The sequence below is a fragment of the Branchiostoma lanceolatum genome, chromosome 16 (assembly GCF_035083965.1).
Source record: "Branchiostoma lanceolatum isolate klBraLanc5 chromosome 16, klBraLanc5.hap2, whole genome shotgun sequence".
NCBI classification, from domain to species: Eukaryota; Metazoa; Chordata; class Leptocardii; order Amphioxiformes; family Branchiostomatidae; genus Branchiostoma; species Branchiostoma lanceolatum.
The window spans coordinates 12,869,766-12,891,375 of NC_089737.1; the positions used below are offsets into that span (position 1 = coordinate 12,869,766).

Here is a 21,610-nt window from a genome sequence, read left to right on the forward strand (position 1 = left end):
TACGCATCTTATTGTGTCGGTTTTTAGTTTATTAAATCAGTGTCAGAATCCAGTCGCTTATAGCATTTTTATTGGGGAACATCATCTAACGTTGGATTGACCACCTGTGTTATTGTACGCCTGGCATCTTCCATAGGTGTCGACTCCCTGCAACTGTACATCAGGTAACAAGCCTTCTACTGTCGAATCCTGGAATGACAGATAATGTTTGTATAAATTTATGTAACATCCACAATGTAAAGTGATTGCCACATGGAACCAATATAAACGTTTAGTAATAGATAATTTTGTAGCATATCATACAGCACGGCACTAATAGTTATGGTTAGAATTATACTGTATCATATTTACTAGACTAATTACTTTATCCTCCCTCCCTGTATATCTTAGCTAGCTTCATGCTTCTTTGTACTGGTAAGGTATTTGAGGAGAAGAGTTTTTGTTAAATAACAAATGAACATGTCAATATCATGTCAATATATCATACTATCATAGATTGATTTTCGGAAGACGTTGTACAACACTGTCTAATGCAGACAAATCCTTATTTGACAAATGTCTGTATATCAATGATTAAACTAATCTGGTGTCACAGAAATGTAGTCTGACCTTTAATGCTTCTATCTCTGCAACGCTTAGCCACCCGTCCCTGTTCAGATCAAACTCTGTATAGACGCTGTCTGATATTATGCTCTCTCCATGATGAAGAACCAGTGACTGCACCATCTCCTTTGGTAACTCCCCTCCGTACTCTTCTAACAGCGTCCTCAGAACAAACCTGTGTTGCGAAGGGGGAGATTTCAAACGTAAGTGTTGTACATTCATGCCCTGTAGTACCGGGCTAAGTACAGGCATACAAATACAAAAGTCGTCATAGAGTACATATTAAAATCTACTGACACTGACAGGACTTCTAATACAAATCTCAAACATTGGTTCTTAATCTACTCTGATACAAAGGTTCGGCTTCTTCTCGTCTCTTTGTGATATCAAAAGTATAGGTTGAGGTTGATGAAGGTGTAAAGGAGAGGATCGTCCCCATCAAATTTTGCAACCTTACCTAATCTGTTTCCCTGGCCGGACTCTGAGCGTGCTGAGTTGAACAGGTGAGCGGTGTTGCCTGCCGCTACAGTCCGAGTGGTTGAAGACGGACATGGGCGTCCACCAAATATTGACCGCCATGTTTCTGCCGCGCGAACGGACCTGGTGGTACCACCCCTGCGGTACATACAGACAGTCGCCAGGGGGCACACGGGCAGACCACCACGGGATGTTACGGAGAGCAGGGTACCGGTACATGTCAACTCTAAGTCGGGAGAGAGACATAGGAAAAGAATGGAAAATTTGATAAAGGTATCTTCTGCAGTGCAAAGTAAACTCGTTTTATTGTGATATAGTTATAAACTACTTCAAGAATAACAATTATATTGACCATGATAAAGTGATAAATTGCAACTTTTGAGAACTACATGGCTAAGCTACCTTGCTGAGTTTTTGTTCCCAGGCATCCGTGACCCACTCATGACGTCACGTTTATGGAAACTCACGTGTCATTGGGTCATGATACTTGACGAATATCGATAAGGAGTTAAAATATGTTTACAATGACTTGATTTCATTTTACCGCAAAAGAGTATCAAGTATTGCTTTGGGTCAGTTTGCCTGTTTGTTTGTTTGTTTCCGCACTGTAGTTTTTGTATGGTCTGTTAGAGGGCGCTTGCCGTTAAGGGATGGAACCCAGACTATGTCTTGCTATCCTGTACGATCGAAAGTTAAAAGTTCGAAATAAACAAAAATATGTTTGTTACCGTTCAACGTCAACTGCAATCTCTTCTCCGTCGTCATGATGTAACTGCCATCTTTCAGTAACATCCTTCTCTATAATGGACCAGTCTTTACTTCCGCTGATCATACAGTTCAGGTTGTCCATATTGTCCATGTGTAAGGTGGAGGCTGTCCCCCCGTTGGACAACCACAGCTTCATGTCCTACAAACGTTGGGTGAAACCACCACAGGCCAAACTCCGGGGGAGGTGGACTTCTTTCATCATAGTCTGGGACAGCAAACATTGGAGAAAAGCATTACTTTATTACTAGTACTTACTTTTAATGCAAGTACAATAGTATGCAATGTCTGTTTCATTATCATATTTTGCACTCGTGAATAGTCAAAATTACTCTGAGAAAGGTGAAAAAGCTCACTGTACGTAACAAAACGTCTGTTAAATAAATCACAAGGTTGTGAACAAAGAATTTTTTTTATTCGATATTTTATATTGTTATTGTTGCCTTTGTGATAGCATATGTCAAGAATCAATCTTCGACAGTTGATCGACTATTTTTTTCAACTTTCTAGCAAAGCTAAGTGGGCTTATAAGGTTGGGACAAAGAGGCTTTCATACCTTTGGAATTGTGTCCACCATGTAGAGATCAGACTGTTTATAACGTCGCAAAAAGTCTACAAGTCTCATCTCTTCATAGTGGCTTCCACTTCTCTCGTTTTTTGCGAAATCAACTTCCATCTGTGGGTAATATTGTGGAGTATAAAAACATAGATAAGAATGGGTGGTGCGTCACTATCTCCAGCCTGTATATGTCTCGTCACGTTATAATCAACATCACGTCACGTGACAGTAGAACTCCGAGACGAGATCTGACTTTACCGGGTTGAAGAAGAGACATACAAATATCTACTGCATGCGCTACATAGGTAATGACTTACCTCTACCCCTCCGTGTTTTACAATAAGGTACCAGTCGTTCCATCTCATGTAGGCGGGGGAAAGTCTCGCCGCCCCCGAGAGAATCACTGGTCTTCCCGGGGCGACGTAACGGCGGTAGAAATCTTCTGGGGACGGAATGGCGTCAACTGATTCGACCTAGTTTGCAGAAAAATTCGTGAAACAAAGTAGACGTAAATGGTTCCTCGCAATGTATTGCGTAATTTTAACAAAGACATAATATCTAAAGCATTCAATGACAATGAGAATTTTTTATTTATTTTAGAAGTACCCACCTGTCCTGTCGGTGGTTGATGCCATCCCAGCGGCTGTAAATGTCCTGGCGGGTCCTTCAACCCGTAGGAAGCCAAAACAGGACCCAATAGCACGATATCGAAAACAGCAGCTACGAACAGCATACCTTTGCTGTGTACAATTACAGTCGGGAGGGCATGCATGTTCCCTCCGCTTACGTTTAAAACGAAAGCTTTTGACAAAGGAGCTAGCTGGCTTTGGCGGCTGGATTGTCCTAAATTGTGCTATATCCTGGCACAAGTGGTTGAATCTCAGTGCTGGATCGGTTTAAGAGAGAGCTGCAGAAAGGGCTGCTACTTCAGCGGTTGTCCGAACGAAGTACCTACAAAGTAACACGGGGTGCGTCAAACTGGGGAAAGAGTTCGAGGAAACGATTGCATCCGGCCGAGGCGGATCTGAAACCACTGACGTAAGGATACAAACTTCACGTGTAATAAAGCACATATTAACTCAATTGCGCAATCAGTTGTGTCCCTTGGATTTCAGAGTAACAGAGTAGCGTACATTTTGTAGGACAAGTCCGGAAGTGGATGACTAATCCAACCGGTTGCTGTATTTAGACATCGGACATGCCAAGCCAAGCTTGAAAGCTAGCATAGCAAATTTAACTTTCAGATTTGCCTAATTCTACATTCAGCGACGTACATATGGTCCAGTATTTATTTCTACTAACACACTACCATTGCTGAATCAACCAAAAGGCCTGAAATAATCTTGTCTCCATGTACAATTCAGTAACAGAAGCATCGGACTTTAAACCTATGTTCATGACCTTTGCTTTACGTCATGCTGTGACCCATGGCTTTTGAACTGATTGATATACAAAAGGTTGAGCGCTATTGAACAATGATTTATGATGCGATATGGTGTGGTGTGTTTTAAGATAGACCATTACATGAAATATATCAGTGAAAGAGACATAAACATGCAGCTCTACAATCTAATAGTATATAAGAAATTATTGCAAGCGAATTGCTTTGGAAAACACTAAAACAAACACACAAAATGTTTTAACGTTAGGCAAAAAAAATTCTTATGTCTGATACATAGTCGGTGGTTTTATAAAAAGTAATGCGTTTGTAAAAACCGTTCTGTATTGAAGTGACAAGTTTAGCGCCGCCGTGCGATGTGTTTATGAACTGCAGCTCAAAAGCCAGAGGCGAAGCGGAGACAAACGGCGAACAGGTGCAACGCCGGGCCTGGAACGAGGTCAACGACAGAGTGCCTGTCTTCACGGGCTTGAAGCCATAGAACCATACATTTGATCTCGCACTGTATTAAGTGGTGGGAAATAATAAACCAATAGGGTTGATATACCTTTTTAAACAGACCGCTACAGGATCATGTGTTAATTTGAATCACACAGGATTTTGTACAACTTGTTACAAATAAGGTCAAATAAAACTTTTGCACAATGTGTGTGCTATATTTCTGAATGTATTACCCAAGTTGAACAAATTGTGAACGATTCAGTGAGCGAAAAGGTGGAACACACATTGTACAAAGTGCAATCTTTCCTGGCGCATCATCAAAGAATATATTTGTATTCATCATGAACAAAATGCCAGGAACTAAGTTTGAGTTGAAGTTTCTAGGGCTACAAACTGAAACTACTTGTTGCATGCATTTTTCCGCTGCCCCGTTGCTACCCTTACCCGTCCACGAATCCTTATTATAGATACAGAAGGCCCTGAATATGGGACATCCTTGGTGAGAGCTATTCTATGGTCATGTCGACAAAAATAGACCGCAGGGCCCAGGGTGCGCCGTTCCGTCACACAGCAATGTCGTCTGACGTCGCCGCCATGTTTTAGAATCACGTCACGACATAACATCCGGGCATTGGTCAGAAAAAGTGACAGAACACTCAACAGCATCGTTTTATGATTTAGAGGCGAGAAGTACGGATTTTTGTGAGAGAGGTTTGAAAGTTGTGCGGGTGACCGTGTGAAAATATTGTGACAGCCCCCCTCCCCACCCCCGGTGTCAGCTGTTTGTTCAGGCGCGGGCGGGAAACCTGTCAGGGACTGTTGTTCGCGACTTGTCGTCAGATTTCCCCTCATTCCAACCAATTGTTTTCCCAAGGATGTTTAATCTGTTGAACAAAGGACTAGCAGCAGTTTACAGCGGCGGTCCTCCTACGAAGGTACGTATTAGGCCGGGTGAGCGATTTTTAATTGCTTTACCATTTATTGTGGGGTTCGAAGTCAGCCATGTTGTTTCAGACGACACTTTGAATCGGCTAGGGTTCAGATGAATTCCCGCGTGGTTTCTATGCGGTCATGATATATCGTGCAGATAAGTTTACAGAACGAGTATCTCTTGGATTAGGGAACCGACCAGGCGCAATGCCACTCAACGGTAAGGTTTTAAGATTGATTTTTCGTGTTCAGCTACTCCAAAAGGTAGCTTTTCGTATCTGTTAAATATTTGTCTTATGTGTGCCAATACCGGCTATACCCGGAGGGAAATTTAGAACGATATCCCTGTTCAAATTCCATGGCTATAACGTAATGGCGACCGCTTGAAAGTTAAGTCCCAAAATCAAACTTATCTAATGAATGTTACAATGCCAGGGGTACATAGATATTCTTTATAAACCTTGGTTGTTAGAAAGACATATGTTAGATATATGAGGGATTTCTTTTCTAGATTAGATAGCTAGCGGTGTATTTTATAAATAGATATCTCCTATCCCGTGTGGGCCGCCATGACACCAAAAATGGCAGGCACGCTGTCTGGAGGGCCATGGGTGGGGAAATCCGGGCAGATTTGCACCGAGAAAGCATTCCTGACTGCTTTAACTTTACTTAAACATCCAAATAATCCTTTCTAAGTACTACATGTAACGTTGCATAATCCCCTTACATCAAAGTAAGCGGTGCCATTGCCAAGTTCTAGATAAGAGAAGGAAAAAATGTGCCATTAATTTTATCTCGACTAAATTTTTCACACACAAACTTTGGTATCCTCTTGACGCAAAGCCACCCTTAAGTACACGTTTACGTACTCTTAAGAAGATAGATTTATGATGATCCAAGAGTATTAGAATGTCTTGCGTACAGCTAGCCTTAAGGATGACGAAGGCATTTCCTCCTTATCGGACGGCGGTTTCAGTGTTATCGGTCATCATCAGGGTGCCCCAGTTTACTCCAATGTTTTTCCCACATTGCTGAAAACACAATACACCCCAGGGAAAGTTTCGTTATTAGAATATTTTGTAAACAGCTAGCTTTGGTGAAAAGACTGTTCAGCATATGCGCCCCCCTCCCCCATAGAACATCAGTCAGACTACTGTGCCAAATATGGTTCGCACTACTGATGGCTCATGTTGCTCATAAGGCCAGAAAAATGAATGGAAACATTGTAACAGTTGACGTATATAGTTTCAGAAGTAATGCTTGTTTGTTTCATACATGTAGTTTCTTCTTCTGCTGTCGGTCTCGAAGTGTAATGCTTTTTCGGTAGTAGATAGAATACTAAAATTATGCATATGCGGCTTCGCTATGTCTACACAACGGTAGAGTAAAGTCTCCATTTAGTTAGACGTATGTTAAGACAGTCTTTATCAAAAGTGTGATTTGGATTATTATAAGGGGGCATATATAGTATTACACATCTGTTTGGGTGTTTTTTGGCTATTAGAAAAACTTGTTGAAAATATATTCTGTTTTCATCAATCAAAAATAATAACAGCTGATCACACAGTGTTTTGGGAATTGGTAATGTGGAGCGTCTAGATAACGGCGCACGTATTGCTGTCACTTTACGTCATTTGTAAGATAGCCCCAGGGTGCCTTAAGCATGATCTGGCGTAAAACATTGCGCTATCATTGCTAAACATGATAAGCACCGCGTAAACATCGCATTATCATTATACTAATCACGATAAGCATCGCGTATTATTTATACTGAACACAAGAGGTGCAGTAAACATGACGTCCACAATGTCTATGAGTCACATTCTATTTTTTAATTTCAAAACAGTGCAAAAATATATATAAAGGATGAATCTGTTATACCGCACCCTTTATCATACATATATAAATACGTGAGCTACTGTTTGATTTAGAGCGCAAGTTGGTATCGGTACCGAACCGTTGTGTGAGAATCATGCCGAATACTGGTGTACTGCGAACCACAGCCGCACCGTATACTAGAAGGGGCGAAAAGGTACAGACTTTGATTACTTCATAATTGGTGATAACTTTATTGATCCACAATTGCATATGCTTTAACGTATATAATCGCAAGTTGTATAAGGAAAGGAAACTAATCTACTCTACAAGATACTAGAATTACATTTAGTCATAGCCATTTCAGCCTAGAATGCGTTTTTAGATAAATTTCAATATCCACAAGAAACGGGCCTTCTTAAACTGTTAAAAATATTACATCTTCATTTCTGAATATTTGGCACCATAATCGTTATTTCAGTTCTGTAAAACGGGTTTTTCAGCATGTTATTCATACTAACACTTCATAGTTCATTCAATAATTGATATAAGAAGACAGCTGTGCCTTTAGCTTTATGTTAAAGATGCAGGCAAAATCACTGAACAGAACATTTCGTTCCTGCACAATGTTGCCCCATTACAAGACACGGTTTACTTTCAAGGCAGAAACGTTCACCCATTTTCATATGATGATACTATCATTATAAACCATTCATCTAAAAGCTAACGTAAGTTTGTAAGGGGGTGGGGGGCAGATTAAAATGGCGGACATAAAACCTGCTGACTCACAGACACGCCGTTGAATTTTCCATGACAAAACTCCCATATTCTATGTTGATTCATACAGAATGACACACATTAGCCTATTTGCTAAAATGGTAAAATTGTAGCCATTCTTTAGCTTTGACTAGCTTAGTACACACTTTGGATTTTTAGCCTTTTACATCATAATATCTTTAGCTCCCACCCCCACCATTTACTCCCTTCGTATACGGAAACGGTTCTGACAAGAAATGAAATCCAATATTAACTTCTCTACCACGTCTTCTGTGCAGGAGAGATTTCAGATCAAGCAATTTTGTCTCCGAATTAATTTTGTAATCAATCGTCAGCTATAACATTCCGCAAACCGACGTCATGGTTCTTACAGCTGTTGTTGTTTATTTACACCATCCTATGGTTAAGTTCAGTATAAGTGCTTGTAGATGGAAATACTTACAAATTGATCACATTGATTATGGCATAGCGGTAGTATTAAAGGAAAAAAAGTTGATGCGAAGTCGTCAATTTGATTGCTTTGTTTCTATATGTATAGAACAAGTTTTCTTAATCATTTTCACCTCGTCCAATTTTGTGATTTGAATTGATTTCTTTGTTTCAGCCTTGTTCTGTGGGGCTAGCTAATCAAGTATAGGGCACTTGACAGTTTTTGAGTGAACATCAGAAGGAAGATGACCCTAAATTATCGATGTTGAAATCAGAGTGGGGGGACGACATGCATGTAACGGTAATTAAATTGAAGCGCGGTCATTTTGTTTAATTGAAACGTTGCTTTAGCTTTTCGTATTCAACAAAGTCAAAGAATCACGAGACATGGGCCCAAGTGTGAAATATTCTAGCGACTGACTTTAACTTTGTATACATAAATAAAGCTAATCCCGAAATTAGTCCTGACATTGACCTTAGATAGTACCTCATGGTAGCCCAGGATTAGGGACAAACAATGTCATAAATAACAAGTGTTAACGGTATTTTTACAAACTAGTACTTGGGATAATCAAAATTTGTGCTCAAGATATATTTCATTTCATTCATTCTAGATTTACAATGAGATCAGAAGACTCGTAGAATTAATGTCTAGCTACGGATTCATTTTGTTCTTGAAACTTGTCTAGTCAGGTTTGTTTTTAAAGCCGATTTTAGGAACTTCATACTCCACTTTCAAACTAAAACAATGCGTGAATACTCTCGTCGTTGCCGTACAGATTTGTCTCGCGAGAGGTTATCGACGCGAGATTTCGTACGAGATCTAAAAATTGGCTTTTTACAGAAATTTGTCTTTGAACTATTATGTGAGAAAACTGATCATGAATGGTAACGTTAAACATGAACATGAACCTCACTGTCCATGACCTAAGAGCTGACTCGGGGACATGTCGGGTGAAGACCTTGCCATTAGAGACATTAAAACCATAAATAGAAGCCGGTGCCACAGGCGGGAATGCATGATTGATAGACAACAGTTGCCATCTGTTCTGACTGAGCCGCTTTTGCATAATGGACAGACGCTGGGGTAACGCTGAATGGTGTTAGCGAGCTGATCAGGAATTCCTCGAGTGCAGACCCGAGAAGTTAAAATTGGTGGTTTTGTTTTGAATTTTTAAAGAAATAGCACAGGTAAATTGAATTTTTTGTATAACTTAGAATGTGGTTTGTTAAATGAGTATGCATTCATTGATCATAACGAATGAATGGTAATATTATTCATGTATGTAAGGCGGGTCCATGTGTATGGCGTATCAGGAAGGAATCGCTATGTTTTTACAAGAATTGTTCCCTATAGAAATTAACGGAAGTCAAACTAGCTTGCAAATTGCCTGCGCCTTACATTCATATCACAAGCCGGAGTCTGAAAACTGCACGGTGTATTGCTTAAAAGGTGAAAACTAAACCTTTGCCGACCTTTTCCCGTTCCCAGGACGGTGAAAGTGCCGACATGCCCCCAGTTAGCAGTCGGTCATCAGGAGACGCCATGAAGCCAGCCACGGCAGCAGGAGGGCTTCCCCAAGTTCAGGTAACCACTTTTACCTACTTCCACAGGCAGTAGAAATGTTTACGATAATGGCACCTCGAGAACGTGATGAGGGATCTTTGGACCTAGCCTGGAGTCCAGCCTTGTTAGCATTCGCGTCCGCCCAATTGCAAGATTCGGCAGGCTAGCGGATCTTTGGCGGCGGGCCAAAGCTACACTCAATAAGTGTAAGAATAACAACGTATAGTACTACGTAATTGATAAGAAATATGGGCTAAATCTATGCGATAGAACTACATCATGAATATTGTCGTCAAAAAAATCAAAAGAAGAAAATCTATATTAGCAAGAATGTATAATTTGAAGTCGTCTCAACGTTATTAGATTCTATCGTAATAATGGTGAACTGTTTTGTTGATATCAAAGTCCGAGTGCTTCTCATTTGTCCACTCGATGGTACACCTCATGTCACAAGCATGGCATTTACTACTCTCCGTCAGTTGTTACCATGTGTCATAATCCATTTACTCACACGTTCATTCATTAATTCATTCATACATACATCCATCCATCCACCCATCCACACATTAACAGGTTGGGGTTGACGTTGCACAGAAAAAGGAAGAACCAGACGACGGAGGATTTGTCGGGTTGCTGAGAGCGCAGGCGCAAGAGTCGGGAGCCTCTTCAGGGGCATCTGCGTCGGCGCAAACACAGGTGAGTCAGGGTTATAGAGTTTTAGCTTTCTTTGCGGCGACGCATGCGCTCTGAGTCATCTTCAGGTTGATGATGTTTTATGGAATGTGCTACAAAATATTGAAATGTGGTTGTATTCGTGACTTAGTGTATCCTCTTTACACTTCTTTCTGATATGCGAGCATACTCAATGGAAAGAAATAATAAACACATACCAGCCCTTCTGTTCCATTGTTGCAATATTTTTCTTCCTCCTTCTAAAAGATCCATCGTACTAAAACCTGAGTAGGCGATTAATGCACACACTGATTGGAAAGACAACTTCTTTAGTAGTTCTAGATCATTGTATGAGATGTACGTTGATTTCTTTATTTACACCCACCTATCTGATACGAGCCCACGTTTCGATGACTGTCTGTCATCTCCATCAGGGTATAACTGACTGGTCACACTGTGCACTGAATCGATGTGTTACTGGTTCATAATGTAGGTGTTACTGCTAACAATGCAGTCCCAAACGTATAGTATTGTTAAATTGATAGATACTGCAACAATGGTGAGATAATGCGGTTCAAAATAGTACTGTTCTATACATACATATTACATACATTCACAGATGTACAATGTACGTTGTATTTTACAGGGAGAGAAGCCCGCCGCTGTGGTGGAACCAAACATTCATTCAAGCTTACCTAGGAGATTACCTGAAAGAATTCTGGTAAGTAGCTTTTTATGTACATGTATATGGCACTAACGGTGACATCTGTAATAGTGTTTGTTATCATTAATGGCACCAAAATACCAGTGTCCAAAAAAAAATGAAATTAGAAATTGCTTACGTTTTGAATATTAATTATGTCCGCTTTTGAAATGCATAAACTCATCACACGTGCACCGAAGTTTAAATTATCACAATATAGATTTGTGGTCAAAGGTTTACAAATGAAAAGACGTATATGCAAGAGGCAAGTGCACTGAGCTGAACATGCCTCCGCTCCTAAGGTGTCGCCAAAAAAGCAAACGATGCATGCAAGATGTACATGAATGGTAGTGTTCGTAATCATAAATTCATGATGTTTATTTCAGTATGGAGACTTGTGTAACGCGGCACTGATAGGGAATCACGATGTGGTAGAGAAACTGTTGAAGGAGGGGGAAGACGTGAACGAGAGGGACAAGGTGAGAACAATATCCTGGGAACGAGACTCCGTCCCATCGCCACAGTAGTAACAGCGTGTGTTCGATCTACGTCTAAAATAGATACTAGAATTTATCCTTGTGTTTATCATGCCAATACATGTATATATGGTCAAATGACTCTCCTGAAGATAGAATGTCTTTGAGTAGCCGTTTCAAGCTGCCGATTGACAAGCCGATTCCAACAGTCGATTCGACTGAATTTAAAGAAAAGCTAGCATCAGATTGGTTGCACGATGACTTTCACATTATTTATGTGTTTTTAGGATGGTGAAATAGCCTTGCACATTGCCGCACAAGAAGGACATTCCTCCATTGTAGACCTCCTCTTGGAGGCCGGCGCACAGGTGGAGGCTAAGAACAAGGTACGAGGCTAAAGAGTTTTCAAATAGATACAATTAGCAGCAATAAAATCAAATATATGTCACAGTAGAGATTGGAATTCAGGAGAACTTAGGCATGAACTTGCAATAGAAAATGTTATTTATTTATCACCCTCTCATTGGTGTTGAGCCGCAGAACACAGTGGATCATCATCATTGGTGTTGGCTGTGAACAAATAACTCCCATGATTTACCATGAACCAAATAATAGATAAGTCAAAAGTTACTATTTGACTATTTTTTTAGCACTAAAAGAGATTCAAAATGTCTTTTGTTTTCAGGATGGGGATACCCCGCTCCACAACGCCTCACGGGAAGGCTATGTGGACATAGTGGAGAAACTTGTCAGTGCCGGGGCTGATGTTGAGAGTAAGAATCAGGTATGCATATGGTCACCTTGATGACGATATAATTTCCACTGCGAAATATCTTTGGTGTGACTCAACATCAAAACTAAGTCTTTCAAAATGAACGTTTTACACAAACAATATAAGGGGATACAATGTACTATAAGCATTAATAACCAAGCCGAGTACAAGTCATCGCTAGAAATATATAGATGGTATTCGGAGAGGTATCCATCATACGCACTTTCCATTTCAAGTTCTATGTCTGTTGAATGTTGTACAAGTTTGAAGGTTAAGCTGTTGGAACATTAGCAGTAGCTCTGTCAATAGTTCTTTCAGTTCATTTGTCTGCAGGGTTCGCACACTTAACGGGAATCTTGTTCAATTTTTAAAATGTGGTACCGTTTGGCCGTCTAGTATTAGGGATTGTTTTTTGTATCTTGCTGCTGTTAAAGTATGCAATGTTCTTTCATATAACTATGAAAAATATCTGCGATGTTTTTCATATCAAAGGTGGATTTTATAGGACCTTAAAGGTGCACATTTCTCAAATTTCAAGACATGAAATTCAAGACACTTACAAGAAGTGCACGAACCCTGTTCCGTTTCTTATTCCATTCTTTGCACCCACGCATTCCACAGAAAGGAGACACATCCCTTCATCTAGCCGCCGAGAGAGGGCACTTCGGCGTGGTTCAGAAACTGGTGGACAGAGGAACAGACTTCACCATCAAAAACTTCGTGAGCACCCTTGTCCTGTCATCCTTCCGCCACGAGTGTTCTCACCATTAACCTTGCATCTATCCACTTATATAATTAGCAAAGTCATCAAGTCTGTAAGAGGCGCGCTTGCTTGAGATTAGAGCTGTTCCAGACCAAAGCAAACAAAAGACAAAAATTTTTCAAACATATCAATGCATAACTGAAGCCTATTTCAAAAGTGCCATCTCTAGCCCTTTGGCGGAATAGCCCTATCATGCAAATGCTGTTAACAAATAATTTCTTTTGCCAACCGCGATATCAGATGTGCCTTACAACATCGATAACTGCAGTTTGTACCAGCTGCTTGCTTGTATATTTATTATAACTTGATTCAATAAAGCAACTTCTTTGGCTTTGCTGGAGGCAATATATATATAACCGCTCTCCTTCCATAATTAATTTTGAGAACTACATTAATACATTTAACAGAAAAACTATTCTTTTGTATTTGATAGTCATATTGTAGAAATTGTTACGTCATATACTTATCTAGGTATAGTTGTAAACTCAGCTGGCACGTTCAAAGCAAATAACAAATTCTTAAGTTCCAAAGGTTTAAAAGCTCTATTTGCAATCAAACAGTCACTTATGTATGTTTACACAATGTACTGTACATATTTCACTGTATATGTCACTTAGATGTTAGTTAGGTTTGTGCTAAACGACCTGTATCTAGCCCCTCGGGGCACGAACATACAATAAAGGTCTTCAATCATTAATGTCGAATACATTGGACTCTCAAGATGCTACACGCGAGACTTCAAGCAACAATTGATGTTCTCTGGTTAGTTAGCGCTGGAATGGTTAACGTTTGGTCTGTACATGTGTTTATGTAATTACTTGAATCGACCATATATATGTACAATGGCATTAAACAAATTTGCTCGTTGCTGTCTCAGACAACAAAAATACAGACGAAAATGACATTCAGAAAACATTGCATTGTCATTATAAAACTCCAACCGTTAAAAATCCATTCAAATTCTAGAAAAAGTAGGACTTTTCGTCTTCCATTGTCTCCAAAAAAGAAGTCAAACCCAGCTTGTCTAGATATAGCCAACAGTCGTATTTAGTATTAGTAGTCTATTGTTACGACAAAGTCAGTCACAGTTCACTGACACATGTATGTTTATACCATGTATTTGCAATTAGCCCACGGGCGTGAACTTGCAATAAAACTTTCAATTATGATCATTACGCATTACAGAACGGCATCACAGTGCTTCACGCAGCCTCAGATGGCGGACACACCAATGTTGTGGACACCCTGATCAACGCTGGGATAGATGTCAACTACAAAGATGTGGTAAGAATTGATATCATACTAGCCTGGAATCTAGACGGCAAACGGCCCAGTTGGGAGCATCTAAGCAGATACGACTGGATTCCAGGCTAAATATTCATTTGATGACACTGTCATCTATGTCTTCAAATGCCAGTCAATGTTTGAAAAGATTGCTAAAAGATGTATTATACTGTAGCTTAAAAGAAAACTAAAACTTTGCAAACTTCACTTAAACTAAACGTCTTAAAATGCTTCCAGGAAAGACGTCAAACCCAAAGAGCTTAGGTTGTATTCCGAAGCAGATCTTATTAGAATAGTCTCGTGTCCACAAGCACTTGATGCCATTGTTCTGTTGCACTGTATGTATAACTTTTTTCTAAATGCATGTAGTACTGTTACATGTTGCAATTAGTCCTTAGGCAAGAACTTGCAGAATAGACATCGTACATCACGAGTGCGGAATAGAACATCGAACATTTTTTGCATTTAGCTGAATGATTACTGGCAAAGTTATTCTATAGTTGATATGTTTTGATATTTCCATATTCTTCCAGAATGGGGAGTCTTCATTACACAAGGCTGCCATGAACGGTCACGTGGGCTGTGTGGACCGACTGATGAGAGCAGGGGCAGACATGGTCGCCAGAAATGACGTAAGATCTCAGATACGGGCAGCTTTTAAGTAACAACAACAAAGCTAGACTGTAACCATCTCACTACTCATGAACGAGTTCTTGGATAAGGAATACCAACAAAGAAAATTAACATTGGAATTGAAAGTAAAGGAAAGCAATAATTTCAGTGAAATATTAGGTAATGCCAATTGAAATATGCATTTAAACGTTTCGAGATCGATATGTGCGGTTCAACTTTTATGTACGTTAACGTTACGTTTGATAAATTCATTTGCAGCCAGGTACTGCGATTGAAAGGTAATATTTCTTTTGCAGATACATTGAGATACGCAAATACATTGATAATGACATTGATATTATCGTTATTTTGCATGTAAGAGTACACATTACCAAAAGACAGTTACTCAAGCAACTGGATAAAATTTTGAAACAGTACTAGTCATTTGACTGTCAGAATTTCATCCAGTTGCTTGCCTTAACAGTCTTTTTGCGTATCTTATTACCTGGATGTCTAACCTTCATTGGCATTTTCATTGCCAAACTTTGCGACGTAGAGATCTTGTAAACAAATTGTTTTGTGTTATTCTTATCTTCCCAGAATGGCCACACTGTCATCCATTGTGCAGCGATAGGAGGTCACGTGGGCATCGTGGACATGCTCATCAAGAATAACTTCGACATAGAAATCGTGGACGAGGTAAGAATCTTGCCAAAACTATGTTTTCAATATTAACATGTTCTGAAGACAAGATACAGGTTTTGACAATGCTTAAATACATTCACCCGGCACACAGCAAGCATTAGAACCTGAAGATGTGAAATGATCATTGAAAAAGTCTATTCTCAACATTTTCTATACAGCGGAACAGTATACTATAGTACGACTACACTCCGACTTTCAAAACAATGGCGCCATTTTGATTCTGATGACGTTAGGTTAGGGACTGACTATTCATACTAGAATATCCACAGACCTAAAAATGACAATTCTTTAAAACTAAATCTGAGAATCTACACTGTCTCACCTATCTAAGATTTCATCTAGGATACATTTTCCAAGAAAATGCCGTCTATAGGGGCTTTACTGGCATACTGAAAATGACGTTTGCCCTACAGGACGGTGACCTGGCGCTCCACAAGGCTGCTACAGAAGGACATGTGGAGGTGGTGGACAGGCTGGTGAAGGCAGGGTCAGATGTCAACGCCAAGAACAATGTATGTATATTACTCTAACATTTAACTTTCAGCCTGCTAAGGTGGCCGTTTGGCAACAAATTTGCATTCGTTATGGGGATAGGCAGCAGGGAGATGACTAAGCCACTGTGTATGAAATTACCCAAAAGCATTTTACGTCACGCCATATGGCTGTATAGTTCACTACATGCACTTTCTTTCGTTTATTGGTAGTGTTACTGTTGGGCTCATGTCATTTGGTGCGATACACTTGATAAACTTCGACAAATACGCTTACAAGTAGATTTCTGTACGTCGTTGAAGGTCTACCTAATAATGGAATGAATTGGGCCAAAAAGATACACATAGGAAATGGCGCTCTGAATCATCACTTCACAAGGGTGTTTTCAAACTGCAAATTCAGTTTTCTGGCAATAGTATGGTCATTACATACCTTGAGTTTCAAAACGTGTTTGCGGCAAACTTTTCTTAATGATCATTTAGCAATTAGATGAACAGATACGGTACGATTAGTGTGTGTTAACAACCTTCTTGATCTCCTCCGCAGTACGAATACACGCCGCTGTACAACGCGGCGCTGTCCGGTAACTTCCACGTGGTGGAATATCTCATCGCACACGGATCAAACGTCAATGAGAAGGACGGGGTAAGTTCATCGGTTCATTGTTTCAAAATGTAGCAGAGTCCTGTTGACTATGAAATACGAGACTGATAGATAGAAATGAACACTCACTAAACCGCCCAGATGCCCTCATGTATTTTCTAACGAATTTGCTCAGTGTGAGGCCAAGATGTCACTTTTGGGCACTGGGCTGACACTCAGGACTGAAACATCATCTCTTCTCCCAATTTATACCGGAGAGGTTTGGCAAGGACCCTTAATCTTTTCGATAAGTGTGATTGGTTCTTAGCATTAATTAAACGTGCTTGACCTGTGGCTTCCTTTCAAACACATAATATTGAAAGCGGACATCACAGGTGACCATGCGCTTTATATGATATTGATTGCTGACAACGTGCGATTGTAATAAAGACTATGATGGTTTCACTACAGAACGGAAACACTGCCCTGCACGAGGCCGTGTCCAGACAACACGCTGCCGTGGCCAAGAAGCTGATTGCAGTAGGAGCAGACATCACGGAGAAAGACGTGGTAAGATTATAATCATTCTGAATTTACAATTGTTTGTATTGGCCACACAAACAAATAGATAACACATACACACACGAACACACAAAAATACAGACATACACACACACACGCACACACAAACACACCAGCAAACACACACACGTACACACAAGCACACACACACACACACCACACACACACAAACATATAGACAGACACAAACATACAGACACACACACACACACACACCACACACACACACACACAAACATACAGACAGACACAAACATACACACACACACACACACACACACACACACACACACCACACACACACACAAACATACAGACAGACACAAACATACAGACACAGACACACACACGCAAACACTGGCCGACGTTCCACAGCAAATAACTCATTTCCTCCTAATTACATCAGGGCGAAGATAAACATATTTGAGATAGCTACATGTGTAACACAGTTACTTTACTTGAACATAATAACCATTCCATCAGTACTGTTCTAATAGTGGTTATCTATCCTGTAGAGTGTACATTTCATCTCATATTTTGTATCTTCAATACAGTACGGAAGCAGCATGTTGTTCAATGCTGCCATCTGGGGAAACGTTGACGTCGTGGACAGCCTGATCAAGACAGGTGCTGACGTCAACACTAAGAATAAGGTACATAAAGCCAAACCTGCTCAAAAGGACCACTTATGCCTGAGAAAACGTGGGTGGTCAATATAGACAGGATTCGTAATGTTTGTGCCAATAGGAAAATTATCTAAAGGAGGAAAAAAGTTGGCCACACTGGCCAGGTGGTCCCTATGTAGAGGGGGTGGGGTCACTGTATCAACATTTAAAAAAATGTTTTTACTACATAATGATTTTTCTTCATAATATTTTTTATAGCATGGACGTTCATCTGTGCTGGTATCTAGCTAGTTAACATAAAACAGAGTTGGTAGTTAACGACTTTCAGCTCTCTACTGCATTTATCATTTATTTTCGTTTGCTTTTGAACATCTTGCACCTCTGACACCTGACATGTATCTTGTCAAATAGGGAGACAGCACTGCACTTCATGAGGCAGCCGCCAGGGGCTACGTGCCCGTTGTAGACCGTCTCCTTGGGGCAGGGGCCGATGTTAACGCTAAAGACAAGGTACAGTATTTCAATTTACAAACATTTCTATAAGTTAACATTTCTCATATGATTTCATCTTCTAGAATCAGCGATGACCATAATTTTGTAGTCCATTTATTTGAAGAGGAAATAAAATCGTGTTTACGTCTTAAGATATAGCACTTGGTATTCAAGACAATGCAATGATTACATATTACTTGTAGTTACTTTGTAGTTTTTCAAATTTTGTTTCTTTGTTTTTACATATTTTTTTTCATCGTAATCGTTGCCATAGGATCCGTGGTTTACATTTATCTCTGTTTTGTTTGTGTGCTTTTTTGTTAACTGCAATGAATAAATACAAATGTAATGTAATGTAAATGTAATCCATTCATTATGTCATATATAGTACAACCACAGCGTCGTTCATAAGGCCGCATTCGGCGGTCATGCAGACCTCGTCAGCACACTCATCAGGTCGGGAGCCAATCCAAACGCACAAAACAACGTGAGTCGGCTGTTACACGCCTTTGTTACGCTTTCTTTCATTGCACGTTTCTCGTCATCGACTTCTGCTAATTTCATATTTGGTATGCAGCATCTCGATCCCGCACGTTCTTGAAGGATTTCTTTCACCTTTCCTTAATTCATTTTGATGAGTTTTGATGAGTTAATGCATTGTTTAATAGCTTTACAGACTCTTGACGACTTCTATTTCAAAAACTGTAATGGCACAGCTTCACAACCGATTCGAGCAACTAGACTAGTTCAGTTGCACAACTGGACCGTTTTTGTAGCCTCTCTTGATATTAGTATATCAAATGGACACCTTCAACATTTGTGGCCTGCGCGGCCTAAAAGTGCTATCGAAACGGAGACGGACACCGCTCATGTACACTGAAAGGTGTGGGAAGGACCATAACTTGTTTCTAACTTAACCCTTTGTCTTGAGCGTTCTTAACGTTTTGCTGCGGTTCTACCTACAGGACGGAGACACGCCTCTTCACATTGGGTCCTGCATGGGTCACGTGGGCGTGGTGAAGAGTCTCATCCAAGGAGGGGCTGATCCAAACGTCGTGAACGAGGTAAGGCGATTCGTGATCAAATATGTAAAATAAGATGTAAAAAAAAATACAACATCTGCAAAATTAAAAGAAAAAAAAAACACTCGTAAACAGATCCGTAGGGCAACGGTTGGGAAATGTTTCCGCATGCAATAATTTAAAGCTGGTGTCCCCCGACTTCAGAGCCCAGTCGGGCCTACATGTATAGTAGATCAGCTAAAGCCCATACGCGATCCCCTGGACATGTGATTTAGGCAGGAGAGATGTGCTTGCAAAAATTGGAATTGGCATTTTCCTGCCTTTGAGCTCAATCGTAAATGAGTTGTCGATGGACTTGAATGCTGAGATAGTGATAAATTAGTTAGAGCTGGTACATCTCTGGTGTATATCAAGGAGTTGTCAGGCAGGTTTGACCAGAACATATTTGCTGTTCATTACAGTACGGAGGAATTCCAGCAGACGATGCAGAGGATGAAGAAATCCGCGCCCTTCTGATGTCCATGATGTCAGAGCCAGAGACAGAGTAGGGTCAGAGGTCAACAACCAGGCCGCCATTTTGGAATATAGCAAACTTACCAAAATCCGTGACTTTTGTTCCTAGACATACTGATACAATTATCACTTTTTAGATTACTTGACAATTTTGAAAGCTGAAATATCTTGCAATGTTATAAGGAAACTAAAGTACGATTTCATCATTAAATTTAAGTAAAATCTAAGAATAGAAATACGTGAAGGCTAAGAGTTGTATGTTTTCACATTACCTCATTATATTAACCAACAACCAATGAGGGGAGAGATAGTCGTTGTCATTGTTGGTAATAACATTTTGTATTTCATTCTACAAGTTACACAATTTATCAGTAAAGAAATCATTGGTTTCTTGTCGAGTTTGTCCACAAAGTTTTAGATTTAAGCATCCATCTGTACTCAAGGTGTAATGATATCTTCTAGCTGTTGAAGGCCCTTTCTATAGACATATGGCGTTAGCCAGAACGATATACACGTATTTATAACGGAATTGATAAATAGTTTATAATTTATGCAACTTATACTGCAATAAAGCTATTGATTTAGAAGACCGTTGGTGCTAGTATCATCAATATCATTTATCATTGTTATCATTTATTCATTTACACATTTGTTGGTGCTAGCATTAACATTCATACAGCATGTTTTGAAACATTGTAGCTCTGACAACGTAATTTCACGTTCATTTTGGGTGCTATTATGAACGGCCATTTCTAGGGGGCGCCACGGTACTTTATTGCATACTAGATTACACAGCGGACGACTCTTCTAACTGTGGTATTACTGTATAGACCAGTGGCAATTTATTGCTGATATCAAACAATTGGAATTGCTGATATCCAAACAGCTTTCTGTACTTTATGAAATAAAATTAATAATCACACACATCGTTTCTACCTTTTTTCTTTGGAGGCAATAATTAGACTATGTGAAGATGGGCTAAAAATGACATAGTCTTAAAGATAATTCCATTTTTCTCCGAGTAGTCAAAGACTGACAGAAGAATAAGGAACAAGAGTGTGATGTGGTTTTACTGAGCTTTAATTCTTTTCACAAACTGACCAGAACCCATGGTACGTGGGGAAAATGTTAAATTGCCGTCTGTCCAGACCAATAAGAGACGTTAGTACCTCTGTTACCATCCGCGCATGGTACGATGGATGGGGCTGTCATATCATGATCGTCCCTGAGCCCTTAAAGGTACCTTAAGCAGCCCTTACAAAACATTATACCTATACTACATCACTCTGAATGGACCCAAAACCCATGGAATTTAAATCTACCCTTCAGTTGCTTGGGACGGCTTCCTCTTAACAGCCGTCGACCGTATATATTCACTACGGGGGAGAAAGCCAGCGTATATCCGCAGCGGAAGCAAGGCATTATTTACCTTTTTTGAAGTTACGGGATCGTTCGTTACTCGTTGAACAAACAGCCATCAATTGTAGATATTGAATAAATGCCAAAGAAACAAACAGTTCATCATATCAATTACTGCTTGCGGTTATAGGTC

At 40.0% G+C, this 21,610-nt stretch overlaps 2 protein-coding genes across 7 annotated transcripts; one reads left to right on the forward strand and one right to left on the reverse strand.

Annotated features, from left to right (window-relative positions):
* Positions 1–81: 81 nt before the first annotated feature.
* On the reverse strand, positions 82–3,555 carry LOC136421474 (tRNA wybutosine-synthesizing protein 5-like). Its single transcript, XM_066408801.1, has 7 exons — positions 3,015–3,555; positions 2,722–2,877; positions 2,402–2,521; positions 1,809–2,053; positions 1,061–1,306; positions 610–778; positions 82–189 (listed from the first exon to the last, which is right to left on the reverse strand). Exons 4-7 carry the CDS (start codon positions 1,982–1,984, stop codon positions 82–84), a joined length of 699 nt encoding a protein of 232 aa, XP_066264898.1. The 5' UTR covers positions 1,985–2,053; positions 2,402–2,521; positions 2,722–2,877; positions 3,015–3,555.
* Positions 3,556–4,886: 1,331 nt separating this feature from the next.
* LOC136421784 (putative ankyrin repeat protein RF_0381) lies at positions 4,887–20,360 on the forward strand. 6 transcript variants are annotated; one of them, XM_066409338.1, is made up of 19 exons: positions 4,887–5,179; positions 9,688–9,783; positions 10,357–10,458; positions 11,081–11,155; positions 11,524–11,616; positions 11,901–11,999; positions 12,299–12,397; positions 13,007–13,105; positions 14,334–14,432; positions 14,966–15,064; positions 15,645–15,743; positions 16,163–16,261; positions 16,788–16,886; positions 17,295–17,393; positions 17,960–18,058; positions 18,443–18,541; positions 18,912–19,010; positions 19,489–19,587; positions 20,007–20,360. In XM_066409338.1, the coding sequence occupies exons 1-19, from the start codon at positions 5,120–5,122 to the stop codon at positions 20,091–20,093; spliced, it is 1,800 nt and encodes a 599-aa protein (XP_066265435.1). In that variant the 5' UTR covers positions 4,887–5,119; the 3' UTR covers positions 20,094–20,360. The 6 variants fall into 6 exon arrangements, with proteins under 6 accessions (XP_066265435.1, XP_066265433.1, XP_066265436.1 ...); XM_066409336.1 differs by having other exon boundaries at positions 4,889–5,179; positions 10,336–10,458; XM_066409339.1 differs by lacking the exon at positions 4,887–5,179 and adding an exon at positions 5,278–5,394 and having other exon boundaries at positions 10,336–10,458.
* The last annotated feature ends 1,250 nt before the right edge of the window (positions 20,361–21,610 follow it).

Excerpts from the sequence above, each read along its gene's own strand:
- LOC136421784 (XM_066409336.1), top strand. The coding sequence starts at position 5,120 with ATGTTTAATCTGTTGAACAAAGGACTAGCAGCAGTTTACAGCGGCGGT. Across the intron at positions 9,784-10,335 it reads GAGGGCTTCCCCAAGTTCAG|GTTGGGGTTGACGTTGCACA; the intron begins GTAACCACTTTT and ends ACACATTAACAG. Across the intron at positions 10,459-11,080 it reads CTGCGTCGGCGCAAACACAG|GGAGAGAAGCCCGCCGCTGT; the intron begins GTGAGTCAGGGT and ends TGTATTTTACAG.
- LOC136421474 (XM_066408801.1), bottom strand. The coding sequence starts at position 1,984 with ATGAAGCTGTGGTTGTCCAACGGGGGGACAGCCTCCACCTTACACATG. Across the intron at positions 1,307-1,808 it reads ATTGCAGTTGACGTTGAACG|AGTTGACATGTACCGGTACC; the intron begins GTAACAAACATA and ends CTCCCGACTTAG. Across the intron at positions 779-1,060 it reads CGGCCAGGGAAACAGATTAG|GTTTGTTCTGAGGACGCTGT; the intron begins GTAAGGTTGCAA and ends TTCGCAACACAG.